Source organism: Onychostruthus taczanowskii, unplaced genomic scaffold (genome assembly GCF_017590055.1).
Source record: "Onychostruthus taczanowskii isolate IOZ18803 unplaced genomic scaffold, ASM1759005v1 scaffold54, whole genome shotgun sequence".
Taxonomy (NCBI): Eukaryota; Metazoa; Chordata; class Aves; order Passeriformes; family Passeridae; genus Onychostruthus; species Onychostruthus taczanowskii.
Window position 1 is genome coordinate 1860024 of NW_024503013.1, and position 15765 is coordinate 1875788.

The 15765-nt window shown below is 41.5% G+C and overlaps 1 protein-coding gene across 6 annotated transcripts in view; it reads right to left on the reverse strand.

The window, feature by feature from the left end:
* Positions 1-15759, reverse strand: part of SESN3 (sestrin 3) — a 44893-nt gene extending 29134 nt beyond the window's left edge. For 2 of the 6 annotated variants that reach the window (XM_041417001.1, XM_041417000.1), the window contains exon 1: positions 15565-15759. In XM_041417001.1, the coding sequence (XP_041272935.1) occupies positions 15565-15660 (96 nt within the window). In that variant the 5' untranslated portion in view covers positions 15661-15759. The other 4 variants (XM_041416999.1, XM_041416998.1, XM_041417002.1 and 1 more) reach the window with 3 other exon arrangements.
* Positions 15760-15765: the final 6 nt, after the last annotated feature.

A 15765-nucleotide genomic window follows, 5' to 3' on the forward strand; every position in this document is an offset into this window, starting at 1 on the left:
AAACGTGCTACAAAGTGCAGACAGAACAGCAGCTGCTTTGACAGGCCAGAATTAATGCCTAAATTAATGACTGAGAGCACAGCCTCTTTACAATACAGTAATTGAATGGTTAAATATTTCAATTCATAAACACACACACACTTTTGATTTATTGGGCATACTGCCAATTGGAGATTAAAAAACAAAAAGAGAGAAAGACCCCTGGGGTATGCAAATCCATCATGTATCTTTGGCAGAACTGTCTCCCAAGAATGCTCTACCGAATTTTTAATAGAAGTATTGTCTAAAAAGACATGCCTTGTAAGCAAGCAAAATAGAATGGTATTCATCCATACTGTAAATGCATAATGGTATCCTCCTACTGTTAAGAAAGTGGCCCAGGGTTTGGTGGTTTTTTGTTGTTCGGTTTTAAGTTTTTTCCAAGTACTTCAAACATACTAAATTATTGAGACACTAAATTAATGTAAGGGAGTACACTACACAACACTCTGACTATTTTTAAAAGAAAGTCTTGAAAGGACTCCACTGCAATTCATGCTAGAAAAATTTCAAATGCTACAGTGTTTCAGCAGAGACATCATCACCATGGGTTTTTAGAAAAGAAGATGCATTTAACAGCATGTTACTATAAAAACAGACTGGGTGAATTTTTAACTAGGGACCGTCATCAAGGCTGCATTCTCTCATCTCTCCTCTTTGTTACTGGTGTTGCATTCATTATGACAAGAGCAGAGAGAGAGGCATTTTAGGCACAGTGTGCCCTAAAACATTAGGATTTGTATTTTTACCAAGGTGAGACTCTTGAGGTTATGCCTACACTGCAGTCTCTAGCACAACTGCTGCTCTTCTACAAGTCAGCTTTAAAGAAGTTGTTGCTTTCACTGGTTTTGAACAAGTCCGTGGTTAACAGTTCCTAAGTCAGGCAGGCACATGAAGCTCTGCTGCACAATAGACTTGAGAAACCAGACAAATGTTGAGTCAGCCACTGCTGAGTTTCCAGTTAAAAGGATGAAGCTTGACAGCTCAGAGCGAACATAAAGAGATCTGCTCACAGCAAGTATGGAGTCCTACCTTTGCACTTTAATGGAAAAAATAATAACAACATCCTCCTCTGATAGCATCTCAGTCCCCCACAGCTGCAGGGGAGGAAGCTGGGCTCTGACCTCTCCACCAGCTCACTAAAATTGTTTTCCTTCCCAGCTTCAACTTACCTGCATGACAGACCATCGAAAGCAGCAAGGTCTCCTGCACTGGTCTCCTGGCCACACAAAGTATTTTGCTGCCTGAGGCGTTATTCAAGCAATGTTCATGACTAACGTCAAACACTTCATGTTCACAGACCACCAAACACTGAAAAATCTTCACAAGCTGAGTGTGGTGGAAATCCACCACAGAATTTAACTCAAGAAGGCAAAGGTTGAGGACCTTTTCCATGTGAAAACCTGTTTGACCTGTAACTATGAGATTTGAGATCACACAATCCAGCTTCCCAGGCATTTCCATTACTTTTCACCCTGCAATGTCACTGTACAGCTTATTCTTCTTGTAGTTGTTCTTTTAAAATTCAGTAGGAGGTGCACTCTGCCTGCTCCCCTGATTGGCCATTGAATCAGGACATATAAGTGGGAAGTCTGAATTTTATCAGAAGAGCGGTAAATCCGCTGCAGACACATTTTGCTACCTGGAGCATATAATCGGTGCTTCTTCATTGCATTTCAGGGAATAGGTACATGAGCAGAAGCCCCACACTCCAGAAATAAACTTAGCATGTGTCCCTGCCAACACTCCTTTCTGATAAGTCTGTGTCCTTGTAATGTTTTCAGCTCAATAAAAATTTCTGGGACACCAACTCTTTGCTGAGTAGTAAATGCTGCTGCAGACATACACTCCCAAGCACCATTCACTAACCAAGCACTACATAAAACCAAATTCTATTCAGAGACATAAGAAAGTCAAGCAAATGACACAAGCACGGGCTTTCAAACTGCATTTCCCTTACCTTTAATGTACCAAATTATCAGAGCAGTTATTTTGAATCTCTATGTATGAACTATCTTAAGTGACATGGAAGTAACTCACCAAGATTTAGAAAACAAAATCCTCTCACACAGATTAAAGAGGGAAATGTGCTCTGCTCAGTACTGGAGCTCCTTCAGCTAGTTTTCTGCTATCTTTTTCATACAGGATTGTGAAACACAGTAGCTTGAGTCTTGGAAACAGCAGCTCTGAACAGCTGATGTTGCTGTCACAAGCATGTCAAATAATTTAAATTGATTGCCTCCTTGCTGTCACAGTCCATGCATAGTATGCTTCTGCCACCTTCAATAAAAAATTATGAACCAACCAGCAGGCAACAAGCTCAAGCACAGATATACTTACTTAGCCTTTTCCACAATATGCAACTAAGCTGTGGAAATCCTTGCTATAAGATGCTAAGGACAAAAAGCCAGAGTGTGTTTTTTAAAAGAGAAGCGTTCAAGTTCATGGAAGAGAAATACAAGAACAGTTATTAAATATGGAAAATTCACCTCCAGCTCAGGAAGTTTTCAAATGGCAACTACTTGGATCCTGGGAGGTAGTGCTGTGGGAGTGCATAACAAACTGTTCCATTTTGTGTCTCCTTTCTTCAATATCTTCCCTTGGCCACTGTCAGAGACCAGAGTCTGAGTTTCGATCCAACCCACTGTATCTGCCCTAATGCTGTGATATATCTGCAACAGATTGGTTCAAAAATAACTCTTATTCTTTATGTCCTAGTAAAAAATTGAACCCATTTTCTAATAGAGATAGGAACTGGCACCCCTCAAGCAAGGAGGCATTTTAGCTAAACTGAACCATTTCAGAAATTAGCATTGTGCTAATCCAGTGTAGATGATGCAGGCCATGGCATGGAGCCCTTAGTGCCTGCGTGAGCACATTCCTACACTGCCTGTTCAGCACAGGTGGTATCATATAATTTACTTCAGAATCTGAAGTACATTACACTTCAATTCTTTACTAACATGGTTTTAGGAAGCCAGTGCTATTGTTCCCATTTTCTGAATGCACCTCACGAGAAATTTCCACAATTTAGATTTTAAAAAGGTGAAGAAAAAAATGCCTATTGTCTTTATGTTTTAATGCCTTAAAACATGAAGACAATATACTTATGACCCTCACTACTCATCTAATGGGCAGAGGATGTTTGTTTAGATAGATGGTACTGGAAGAATAGAAGCACAAATTGGCTATGCTACCTCACCATGAAGAACTTTAATTAATTTGCATTAACATTCAAGACAACATCAAACATGAAAACATGAGCCAGAAACATAAGGTTTTTAATTTATAGCAAAATTTGTAGCCAATGTTCCTTAAAATTTTATGTTAATCCATTGAAAAGCTTTTAAAAGAAAATGAGAAGCCCCCTTGGCACAAGTTTCTTGGACAAATGCTTATGTACAACTGATGAACACTGACATCTTTGCAACAGTTCAATAATGTAAGGCACACTGATGCTGCTCTCTTCACTCTGCCTGGGAAGGGATAGATAGTCCTCCTGGACATGCAAAAGGAGCAATATCCTCCTGCTTTAAGAGAAGCACCTTTTTTCACCATCTTTCTTTGGTTGATGACTCAAACAGAGAGAATGTGCCAGACAAAAATAAAATCTCCCTGACTAACATGCTTTACGTCTAGCCTAAAGGTACAATTTCCAAGAGCAAGCGCCGTGCTGTCTAAGCCAGGAGTTTAAGCCTCTTTTGATTAGTTGACTTGTAAGCATTTTTCAGAAGGAGGTGGCATCCACACCATGCCTCTGAGTTTACTGAAGTAAGTCTTCTTACACAGTCCCCTGAAGGAAGTCCAGAAAAATCTGATAGGTGCTAGGGCCACAGATGGAAAACCATGGATGAGCCCTTTGGATTTTTCACCTGATAGGAAATCCTAAAATGGTCACCAATTAGAACAAATTATTTCTCCAAGGAGTCTTGTTTGCAAAGGCAGGAGACTGTTTTACAATGAGCAGAGAGCTGACACACTGCTTTACATTTGATTAGTCTGGGAAAGTCTGGCTAAGAGACAGACAGGGGAAAGGCTTCATCTCAGTAGCACATTCGCAAGCCACCGACTTGCTGGAATGACCATAAGAATTCTTGCAGTCAGGCAGTTTCTTCCCCTTTTTTTTTTTTTTTTTTTTAAAGAACATTTTGCATCTTAACTTGCATCTTACCAAAGTGAGTCATTAGTGAGATACAATCTCCAAAACACACTGACTTAATGTAGCTAAGCTGGTGGCAGTAAAGACCTAAGATACAAATGTATTTTCATGATGGAGCTTAAAAGATACACTGATTTTAAAAAATGAAGACTCCTAACTGTTAGAGAAGACTTATTGAATGCAAATACAGGACTCATCCAGAGATAGATCAGCTACTCCTGCTCTCTCCAGCCACCCAGGCCAGCAGATTGACAACTTCAGATTTACCTCCTGCGTCTGCTGGCAGATGCTACCATTTTCTCAGAGTACTGCCTATACTTTTACTAAGAGGGCTTTTGCTACAGTTTGGTGACTTAATGACTCTATAAGAAAAAAAAAAAAACAAAAAAAAACCCAAAAAACCCCCAGCAAGTAATAAATAAATAATAAACTCACTTATTTTATACCCTGCTTGAATCATGACTTCTTGACTTCTGTAGCTACGGAAGAGTGATTAACATGCACTGCATAATAAGGTTCTTCATTGTCCTCCAGTCGACTTGCCCTTTTTCTTAATGAAGTCACCAAACCCAAACTGTAAGTAAGCCCAGCTCCAAAGAGACACATTCAGAGCCTTCACTTGCACCAGCCCTACCTCTTTACAGACAGAAGTGAGACAATGCAATTTTTCGTCCAACTTTTCTGGGAAACAAGAACTGATGCCATAGACCTACCTTCTCAAACAAGACAAATTAATCATTTTGGATGGCTGGATGCTGCCTCTATGTATTCATGAGGCATAGCTTAACTCAAAGGAGTGTCCCATACAACACAACAACAGCACTGGAGAGTCAAACTGCTTTTGCTTGTATGGCAAGTTTCTGCTGGATAAATAGGTCAAGTCACTACACCTTTATCTAATACCTTTTGCATTAGTGACCTAAAGAGAGGGGCACAGAGGGAGACCCTCCTTCCACCTCCATTCCCCTCTTGCTTTTCTAAGCCCTGTGTGAAAGGTGTTTGCAGCATACCCTCCATGGCTGCAGCCTGCTTTCCTTCCACTTGGACTCTGCCCTGGTGGAAGAGGCACCCAGCTCCATCTCTCCTGAAGAACTACAATGCTCGCTGCAGGCTCCTTCAACCTTTAATTACATTAAGTTGACCTTTTCAACCAACATACCTTTCCTCCTAACTACTTGTCAAGCAACAGCACAGAAGAAAGACAAGTTTTAAATTGCTGGAATAAAAATCACTTCTTTCAAAGCAGATTCTACTTGAATGACCCCCAATGTTAGCACCTCATCCAGTCTTTCCCCAGTAACACAAAACTTAAAATAATAATGTAATTGAACAATTTGTTAGTGTCTTCTGGAGGGAAAAGAAGATGAAAATATTGTATGAACCATTAATTTGGCATAAACTAGTCAGGAGTTTTTCTGGTTCAACCTTTCCACTGCATTTGTTTAAATGTGGCAACTGCAAAATGTAAAAATATTAAATATGGTGGAGAAACAGAACTGAAAAAAAACCCAAAAAAACAAAACACAAGAAAGAACACAAAAGGCCATGTCTGATTCTAGTGAGATGCATTAGAACTTGTCTTCTGGATTTCACAGGGAGAAGGTAATCAGTCAGAATGAACTTGTTGACTAATGAACACCAAGTACCTCAAGTACCTCAAGTTCCTAAAGTATTTTGGTACGTCTTCTACCACTGGGGACTGGAAGTTTCCAGCACAATTTAGAGTTTTGTAGCCATAGTGGTCTACAGTAAAATTGGCTGCAACTGATTTAAAGAGGACTTAAAAAACATGGGTGCTCAAACAGCTGCTGCTGCACATAATGGGTGTTGCAATGAGCTTTTGGAGGGAACTGAACGAGCCAGTTCATAATGGCGAGAGAAATGTGGTGCTTCAACTTTAAATTCTTCTTTACAGTGTGTTGTTGTCACCCTATTACTGGACAACAACAGGGACAAACTGGGAACTTCAGCACATTTCTACCTCATATCCACATCAAGCTGTGTATAACATATGTGCACAACCACCCGAAGTCCGGTTACAGAGTTAGTACTGCGGGTGCTTCTCTACAAACAGTTGCCTTAATTTTCTAACTCTAAGCCAGATATTGCAGTCAGACAATCATTGCTCACTGGAATAATCACATCCTGATGCTGATTTCCAGGGAGGCACAAGGTTTGCTCTGCCTGCTGAATAGCCAGTGGGTATTTGCATGCAGGCAGCACGCTAACTTCAAGACACAAAACATATTGTAGTAAAGCAACGTTTCAAGTGTTCTTCCACACTGGATGAGATCCAGCTGGTGTCAGGTAGAATATTTAGACAGCATGTAGGCGCTCCATTTCATTAGAGGTCTTATCAAATTTCTAAATGCTAGAACAAATTACTATTTCCACACCTCTAATCAGCAATGAGCGTGCTTTACTGAGAGGAATGTCAATCAACTCAGAGGGGAATATTTTTTATTTTTTTAGTTAATAGGCATAATTACATTAAAACAGATTTAGAACCATATGGCCAAAACCCCTCCAGATACATTTAGACAATAATGTAACTATATTCCCTTTACCACATGCTACAGCAGGAGATATTAAACATATTTACAAGCACGTGCTATTAAATTAGGTCCAACACTGTTAAGACACTGTCTTATTAAACAGTTTTTAACTGCAGAATTCATATGGAGGAGAGAACATATGCTAGGTTTCAATTGTTTTGTTAGCATCAGCCAGAGCAAATCCAATGCAATAATAAACTGCCCAGAGACAAATAAATGATGATTTTGAATAAGCAGCTGTGTACTGCTCTAGAATGGTTACAACAAGACAGCTTGTACTCCTTCACTGTCATGAGCATAACTTTGTTTTACTGAGGTTATGTGCAATTGCTCAGAAGCACGAATTTTTCATTTAAAATGCTAAGTGAGGAGTCATTCTTGCAACCATTCCTCCTTTATAAGGAACAATTTTAATCCATCCTATAAAGTGTCAAATGACTCTGAAAGAATTTACATTTCTCTCCAGTTTCATGACAAAACTAATTTGAAATTTAATATGCTTTAAAACAGATACACAATTATGCATTTTGTTCCAAACTGCAGCAATTGAGACATATTGACTGCTCATTCTGAATAGATGAAAACCCAATTTTCAAGTTACCTTTTACCTTTCTTCCAAATGTCTTTTGCACTTGCAGAGGTAACAGGGATCTATGACTCCAAAGAATTCTCACGAATGCGATTTCTCCTGGCTTTCCTACATGTTAACCTAACATTAGTGTATGTTGGAAGACTTAAACCACAAGTCAAAGGGTGGTTCACACACTGACCACACCATATTCCCTTGTGATAAAGACTTATTACTTCTCTTCCAGCCTACTCTCAACACATGAAGCCAGGAATACTTCATATTCCACTCCATTATTATTTTTTACCACCTGATGCCCTGAGGAAGGGGACTACAGGTAGCCTCACACTACTACCAAGTTCAAAAGGTTGGAGGCTGAGCTCAGAATCCATTAGAAATCCATTGCTAGTCTAACAAAACAAGGTGCTTACCTTAGGAGTAACATGAGAGCCATTAACAACAACAAAAGCTGTTCAATCAGGAGGTTGTATCTGTTTATTTATCTTACCCTAATTCTGGTAACCAGGGACATTCAGGAAAGAATTAAAATATCTTGCTAGATTAAGAGCACTGACTTCTGTCTCTTACCCTGAGCACCATCACTTACATCCAGTTCAGCCTCTCCCTAACTTAAATCCACGACTGCCACAAAGATTATGCCCACAAGAAAAAACCCTTGCTTCAAAACACCTTCCTCTCAGTTTCAGAAAGACGTGAGAATAAAGATATCTGAATAAATAAGTGGTTGATATGGTCTGTAACAGGAACAAAATAGTTATTCAGCTTCATAAACACATAATATTGTCTACCATCTCTACCAGTATTTTGGCCCAAGTGATAGTTATCTAATGTCTGATATGCAAGAAGCATCCTATAATAAAAATTTGAAACTAGTAATTAAGAGAGACATTTAAAATTAATACTCCTTGAGCATAGCTCCCCTATTATCAGTAACATTGGGCTGCCCAGGATGGCATACCAAGAACTGCATAGAGTTTCTTGAACTATCTGTAATGTATCTCATGGACTGACTGATAGGCAAACAATCAAAAAAATTTGTTTGTGGAGAGTATCCCTACCTCCCTGTAATGGCATTTCACAATTTCATTCATCTGCATTACATTCCCTATAGCTTCTACTCAAAGCACAAAGACTACCAGGCTGGGCTGCAGAGACAACAATGAGGAGCACCTCTGCATACAAACAGGAACACCTGCAAAGAACAGAGAAATTAAACAGCATAAATTATTTCCATACAGGTTTTTCCAAAGATGATGAGGTGCAATTTCTCATTAACTGAGGTCTCCCTCCTGAGAATTCAAATTTCTTTTCTACTGAAAATGCCCCATTTCCCCCCGGTCCATCCTGACCCACTTCAACAAAAGCCAATACTCAGCCCGGAGATGCAAACTCTGCTTGAGAGTTTCCATTATTCTCCAGGCCTGTAAATGGAAATCTGATAATAAAATCTCCAGACCCCAGCTATGCACAGCCAGGGGAGAATTATACCACTATCTTCTCTCTCTCAAATCTCCCTAGCCAGAAAAAAAATGGTTCAAACAAAGAACTAAATGAGTATTAGCAGCTCCCTCACCAATGTGGGAGAGAGGAAAAACCAAGGATGCTTAATGAACCATATTATTTTTTTCAGATTTCAAAACTGCCATTTAAAGAGATGTGAGATTTGAAGCCCTAATTAAGTAATATGCATAAATTTCAAGCAAATGTTCACAGAGTCCACATCTCCAAACCACAGCCTGTGATTTGGCTAATGCAATGCTCCACTCCCAGAAGTAAGTCTTAGCAGAAGACAACCTTCACACTTGGCTAACTCACTCGCAACACTAAACCTCAAAGTTTCTTTTGAAGAAAATCCTCCTGCCCACTTTTTTTCCTTTCTCACCTCCATTCCCTCCCTGTAATTCAGGAACGACTGTGTTTTTGCTTTTAAGTTTTTGTTTTGTTTTGTTTTGTTTTTTGGTTTTGGTTTTTTTTTCTTCTTTTTTTTTTTAATAGAATGACTATTCTAAATGAACATGGTTGCTACGAGGCCACCTCTTACAGCTTTTCATTGCAAAACAGCGTCGTTCACCAGAGCTTCATTTCACTCATGCCACTCTCATTACAGGTCTAATGAAAATTTAATAGTTCTGCCATCTCATTTTCAGCCAGTAAAACTAGGAAAATACAAGGAAATTTCTTTACAGTAGTTTTTAAGGCAAAAGTAGGAGAACCCAGGCAGCCTTAGGACCAGCATACATGTGCAAAGAGCAATACCACCCTTTGATTTGAGGACACAAAGACTCTACACAGAGGATGGGAGAACAATCAGTTAAATGGATCAGATTCTGAAAAGATACAAATTATTGAAACACTCATGAGGATGGGGAAGGAGAGAAACCAGCCAACTCTGGATTTTCACTGCATTTATTTCACAGGAAAGACTCTTGTTCTTAGTTGTTAGTTTGTTGGGAGTTTTTTAAAATCAAATCTTTCAATAAAAAATTGAGAATGAATTGTGAGAGTGAGGAGCCTCTTGCTGTCAGCTTTAACTGCCCTAAAAAGTTCGGTTTGTTGCTGTTGGTTTATACCTTTACATTTTTGGATCCTAAAAATCTTGTCCCCCAGCTGCACATGCAGGATTAGTTGGAGGAATGACCTGAGCTGGTTTCACCATGTTTCACGAGTGCTCCAGGGGACTGGAAGACACAAACACTGAAGGCAGACACAATGTTTTACACAACAGAATGTTGCTAATATTAGAACCAATGCAAACAGAGATGATTTTTCATGACAGACTTTGCAAATCATTTTGAGAGCTCCTTTAAGAAGAAACACATTGGAGATTTAAAGCCATCTAGGCAGCTCCTCACACCCCCTACAATGTGAAGAGAGATTATCATTAAGAGGCATGAAATTATAGAAGACATAATTTGATTTTACAAATTAAGATTCTCCATGGCAGCCAGCATTTCTTGATGAGATGTCCAAAGCCAACTACACTATGCAACACAGCACCAACAAAAAAGCACTGCATTGTGGAAAACCCAGGGTGTTTTCCAAGCAAAGGCATAGCAACTTTGATTTGCCTATGCTCAGAATAGATTGAACCAGGTTGACTTCCCTCAAAATAGCTGAGATATCCTTGAAAGGCCTCTAGATTTTTACAGTACAGGTAACAGCATCTCCATGCATCTTCATGACTCATGGTGACACATATTTTAGCTTACACAGGCTTATGAGACCTGATATTAAACTATTTCTGGTTCACTTTTAGGCTACTTTCTTACTCACCCACACAGAAGAATAATGTGAATGAAAGTGTGTCTTTTCCTTTTCTTTTTCTTGGAGATGAACTCAACTCCCTGAGCCTAGGCTAGTGCTATTGTAAGCACAGCACCATTTAATGATGTTCACACATTTTTCTATCTTAAAAGCAGGCACTTTTTTTGGCAGCATCAGACCTAGAACAAACTCTTCCAGATCCTCGTACCTGTGGACACTTCAATTTTCCAGCCTAAATGATTTATGACCATATTACATCCATCTACTCTTGAGCTAATTTCTCCTCACTTGCTCTTACTATGAGATGTATTTATAGACACTGATCACATCCCCTCTTAGCCTTTGTTTCTGCTGGATTAAAAAACCAAACTTCTTTAGTTTCCTTCTGCAAAATCAGTGCACCCGTTCTCCCAGCAGCCAGCCAGCTCCCCTCTGTGCCTGTTTAATTAGGTCCATCCTTCCCAGCTTCCCTCCTCTTCAACACCACAGCCCTGCAGGGTGACAGGAAGGTGCTGGTCCTCCTGCATTGACATCCTTCTCCCTGCTCCTTCCAAGGAGCTGCTCTTATTGAAGTCATCAGCAGTAAACAGCCAAGCTTGTAACTCCCACATTTCACATCACTGGATTTCACACCACTTCAACTGTGCCTGTGCTCAAGATCTCCCAGCTCTCCATGAAATGTGTCTCTCTCCCTGGACCAACAACATTTATCGCTTGTATTGTCCTCTCAGCACAGTGACTTCTCCCTTCAGCACGGCCCACCAGAATTCCCATTCTCATCAGTTCCCAATCCCTGTAATTAACAGTAACAGAAAAATAGACAAACTGTGTCAGATCAAAAAGTCCCTCCTGCCCTGTAACCTGTCACTGCCAGGGGACAACAGGATACATGTAGCAGGCAGGAAAGCACACAGAAACTATACCGAGAGGTGTTGTTATTTCATATTTACATGTGTTGTCTAATTTGTGTTATGAATTTGTGCAAATAGTTTTCAAACCCAGTTAAACTTTTTGATACATGGAACATTTGATGTTAGCAAATACAAACATTTAATTTGCATTGACTTGCAGTGTCAAGTTAAACCTTTGATGTTGCTTCAGATGTTTAATGACTACAGTGAATTTTTAGTCCATTCAAAGTTTTTTGAAAAGGACATTCTAGCAGCTGTCTTATCAATAGAAGACCACTACACTAGTCTAGCATGGCCTACTTTTGGTGATATCATGTCTTACATATTTTTTTCATATTTGCTTTAGTAACTTTGTACAGTATTGAGTTGTACTAAAGAAGGAAACATGCATGGGAGGATGAGGAGCAAATTATTTCCATCATTTTTATGGGCATTTCCCCTCTCATAGAATCACCCTGATCAGGTAGGTCTACAAATACCAGAAAAATCCTGGATTTAATATGCCTTTATGTTGCAGTCCAGCACAGACACTGGCTCAAGCCAGGAGGGTCAGCTAAGTCAGGTCCACTTCCACTGAAGGTTGCTTTTAAACCACACTCCCCTGTCACCCACCTGGCCACTGCCCTTCCATCTCCCTCACTGAAATCTAACACAAACCAAATATTTAATCCTGGAACCACGTTTATACTTTTCTGTCCTACCAACTTGTATGTACATGTAAAAGAGCCTTTTACTTCACACTCTTTACAATTTGCAACCAAGCTTGAACAGTTGGCAAATCCTCCCTGTTCCTACATTTCCTGACATATCAGGATTTTTCCATCCCCTGAAGACTTTTAACTTATTCCTAAAAGCCTTCCTGAAGCAGTGATTTATCCAAAGAAATACTAAGCTCTTCCTATTTGATATTCTCTTCTCTCCTGTTTGGGATATTGATTTTGTTTAGGCAGGAGAACCTTGGGTTTCCATCAGGCTCCAGGATAACACCCTGGAGCTCCCCTGCCCAGGGACTCCCCTACATGTTGCATTTTCCAAGGGAGAGCTGGAGCTGTCCTGGTTACTGAAGTGACAGCAACTCTCAGCCCTCTAGGAAAGACTTGGCAGCATCACTCCTACTCCCTGTTAGGCACTTTTCCCTCTGGTGTGCCACAGTTTTGTTACAAAGGCTGGCCATCCATCCCATGAACCAGAGCTACTCAACTTGTTTTGGTCATTCTTCCACGTATTTAAAACTGGTTAAAAGCACTAGCCTTGGTTGTCTGTTCGACAAGTTCACTCACCAAACCCAAGACAAAATCGCCTATTACTGGCTGTCCTTTTTTTTTTTTTTCATCCTAAACCAAATAATGATGCAGTTGTTGTATCTAGGACTGTCTAAGCCCTTCTGATTAGCAACAATTCTTTTGCAAGTAGATCTGACTATCTAAAGAGTGCCATAATAAACCCAACTGGTAATTGTACCCTTTTCATATGAGAAACCTTCTTCATAGGCAAATTCAAGCCATGAATCCTTAGCAAGATTCTCAGTGCTGCCCTCACAGAACTTTCTATAATAAAACGTAACTTTGATTAATTTGAAATTGGACAAAGCATAAAGCGATGCATCTAGCTTTTCCTGTTTCCCAGCTGTAAGAGAAACTTACCTTCACCCATGAGAATCCAAAACCTGCTAGACTATTTCAGATTTCATTATATGCCACTGAGTTAAAAGCTTGCTTTGCCCCTTATGATTTTGACAACAGCCCTACCTAAACTGAGCATTCGAATGACTTCAAATAAAGAGTGAAAACGGAGGAGGGCAGAAGAGATTCAATATGTTCCAAGGCCAATCATTTTTTCCAATACAGTATCACATGAACATTAGGGAAAAAAAACCCAATACCATCAAAAGAACAGATGAGGCAGCACTTATCTGAAGATTATAACTCCTCGAGATTCAGGTCAGATTTACATCTTGCTTCTATCAAGCATTTTGTTTTGGTTTTTTCCTCATGTCTTCTACTTGCATGCTTGCCAATGAGGTGCAAAAGGTTAAAACTTACAGTGATTTTTATTACACCAACTTTTAAATAAGGACAGATGTAGTCAGAAGCTTTGCACTTCTGTTTTTATTATCCAGCCTACAACAGAGATGGAAGGATGTCCCAGAACCACCACTGAAAGCACAGAAAACCTATGCTTCAAGAGGGCTTCATGGGTTCTTGCTCAGTTTCTTTATTCTTCCCCAATTTTGTGTGGTTGAAATGATCACAGCCAAAGCAGAGCAGCACTAAGTTGGCTTTCTTAGCAGACCCAACTGGGTTCCTATGTTTCACCATCATCCCTAAACTACTTTAAAATAAAATAAAAATACAACAATAAATCAAATCTAGCAAGTTTCCCGTTACCAGAAAAGTACTGTCTAACCTTGTCCCCACCTCCTACCTCCCACTGATATTAAAGAGATATACAAAAAAAGTCCTACTCAGCAGGATGGGAATACAGCTTCAAAATATTCAGTAACTTAAATTTAATTTTAGATCTACAAGTGCTGCCAAGCACCACTTTATTTGTCAACAAAACATTTTGATTATTTGGCAGAACAAAGCAAGCTCCCTCCCTGCTTGTTCTACAGACATATTTGGCACTGGTTAATTTGTATGTCTTTAGACATATGTCAAGTCTGAAGCTGTTTCAGGCTTTAACCCTGCAGAACTTCTCTGTTTTAAGTACTTGTTTTTCTTAAAGTGGGAACAGCAGCGAGCTAAAGCCAAGAAGGGATTTGGTCCTGCAATGCAATGGTTAAAAATCAGACTCTGCTGATGTGTGCTTCTCTGATCCATTACATTTCTCGCAAGCTGAGTTAAGAGCTGAGCACCGAGTATCAACTGTAATATGATCCAAGAGTTTATGGAAAAAATAACTGCACATACCAAGCATGCACATTTAATAAGATTTTGTTTCCATTAAAATATTCTAGAAACACGATTTTTAAGATCTGCTTCCCTCTCTGACCGATTTTTAACGTTTCTCCTCCCCCTCCCCTAAACACACACCTCCTTTCCAAAAACCAAACCCTTAAAAAAAAAAAAAAAAAGGGAAGAAAGAAAAAAGCAGTCCTACTGCAGGGAAGAGAGGCTTGAAAAACAACTTTGATTGGCACTTGGCCTGACCCACAGTGGAAGAAAAACAGTTTTTGGACAAAGAGCGCAAATATTTGAGCTCATTGACTTACAGCCTTTCTTGGCATTTGCAAGAACCGACCCGGAGCAAAACGTGTCGGGAGATATTGAATTAAAATAAAACCAAAAACGGCATCGCGTTCATCTTGGGCTCTCGGAGACTCGGCGCGTTTGAACAGCTCAGCAATTTTAATTCATTTGCACTGGACAAACAAAAAGCACCTCCACTAATGCTGCCCGTGAGGCAGATGTCGGGAGCGGGGGGTGCCGCCGCCGCACCCCTCCGGGGCCACGGGGGATCCGCCGGGAAGCGGCCGGGCGCGGCGGGATGCGGTTCGGCACCGCGGGCGGGGGGCTGCCGATTCTTTGCTGCTTTTCTTACATTTGTAAAGCTCTGATCCCAGATCGCCCCCCGCACAACGACTTGACGGAGATGGCGGGGATGAATTTCGCCGGTGGAATACGTGGATAATAAACTTTACGAGCGCGGCTGGGCCCCGGGTCAAGTCCCCCCAGCGCCGAGCGCCCCCCAAGCCCTCGGGATGCAGGGAGCAGCCTGGGACAAGCCTGGGCAAGTGACAGCCGTCCCAAGGGGAATGGGGGCGATGGGGACGATGGGGGCGCGGCACTTGGCACCCCTCGGCATCCCCTGGGCTCCCCTGGCCCTGCTCTCCCCTGCCGCCCCCACCCCACACTCCCGGGCTCGCCTCCCGGAGAGTCCCCGCGGCAGTGCCTCCCTCCATCCCTCCGCCCCGCTTCCCCCCTGGCACTGCTGCCGTACGCTCCCAGCCCACCGAGTCCCTGTCCCACTGCCCCTCGCTCCCCCAGTCCCCCCACAAACCTCTCCCGCAGCTCCCGCTGCCTCTGTGCGGGCGCCCCCCGATACCTGTCTCGGCACCTTCCGGCAATTGCCGCACACCCGGTACTGCCCGGCGGCAGCGGCGGCGGCGCTGCCCACGGGTCCGGAGCCGAGGCGGTTCATGGTGGTGGGGATGGCGGGGATGGCGGCGACGGCCGAGCGGGACGGGGAGGCCCAGGACGCTCCGCGCCGCTCAGCTGCCCGCGCCGCCGGCCGCCCCCATCCCCG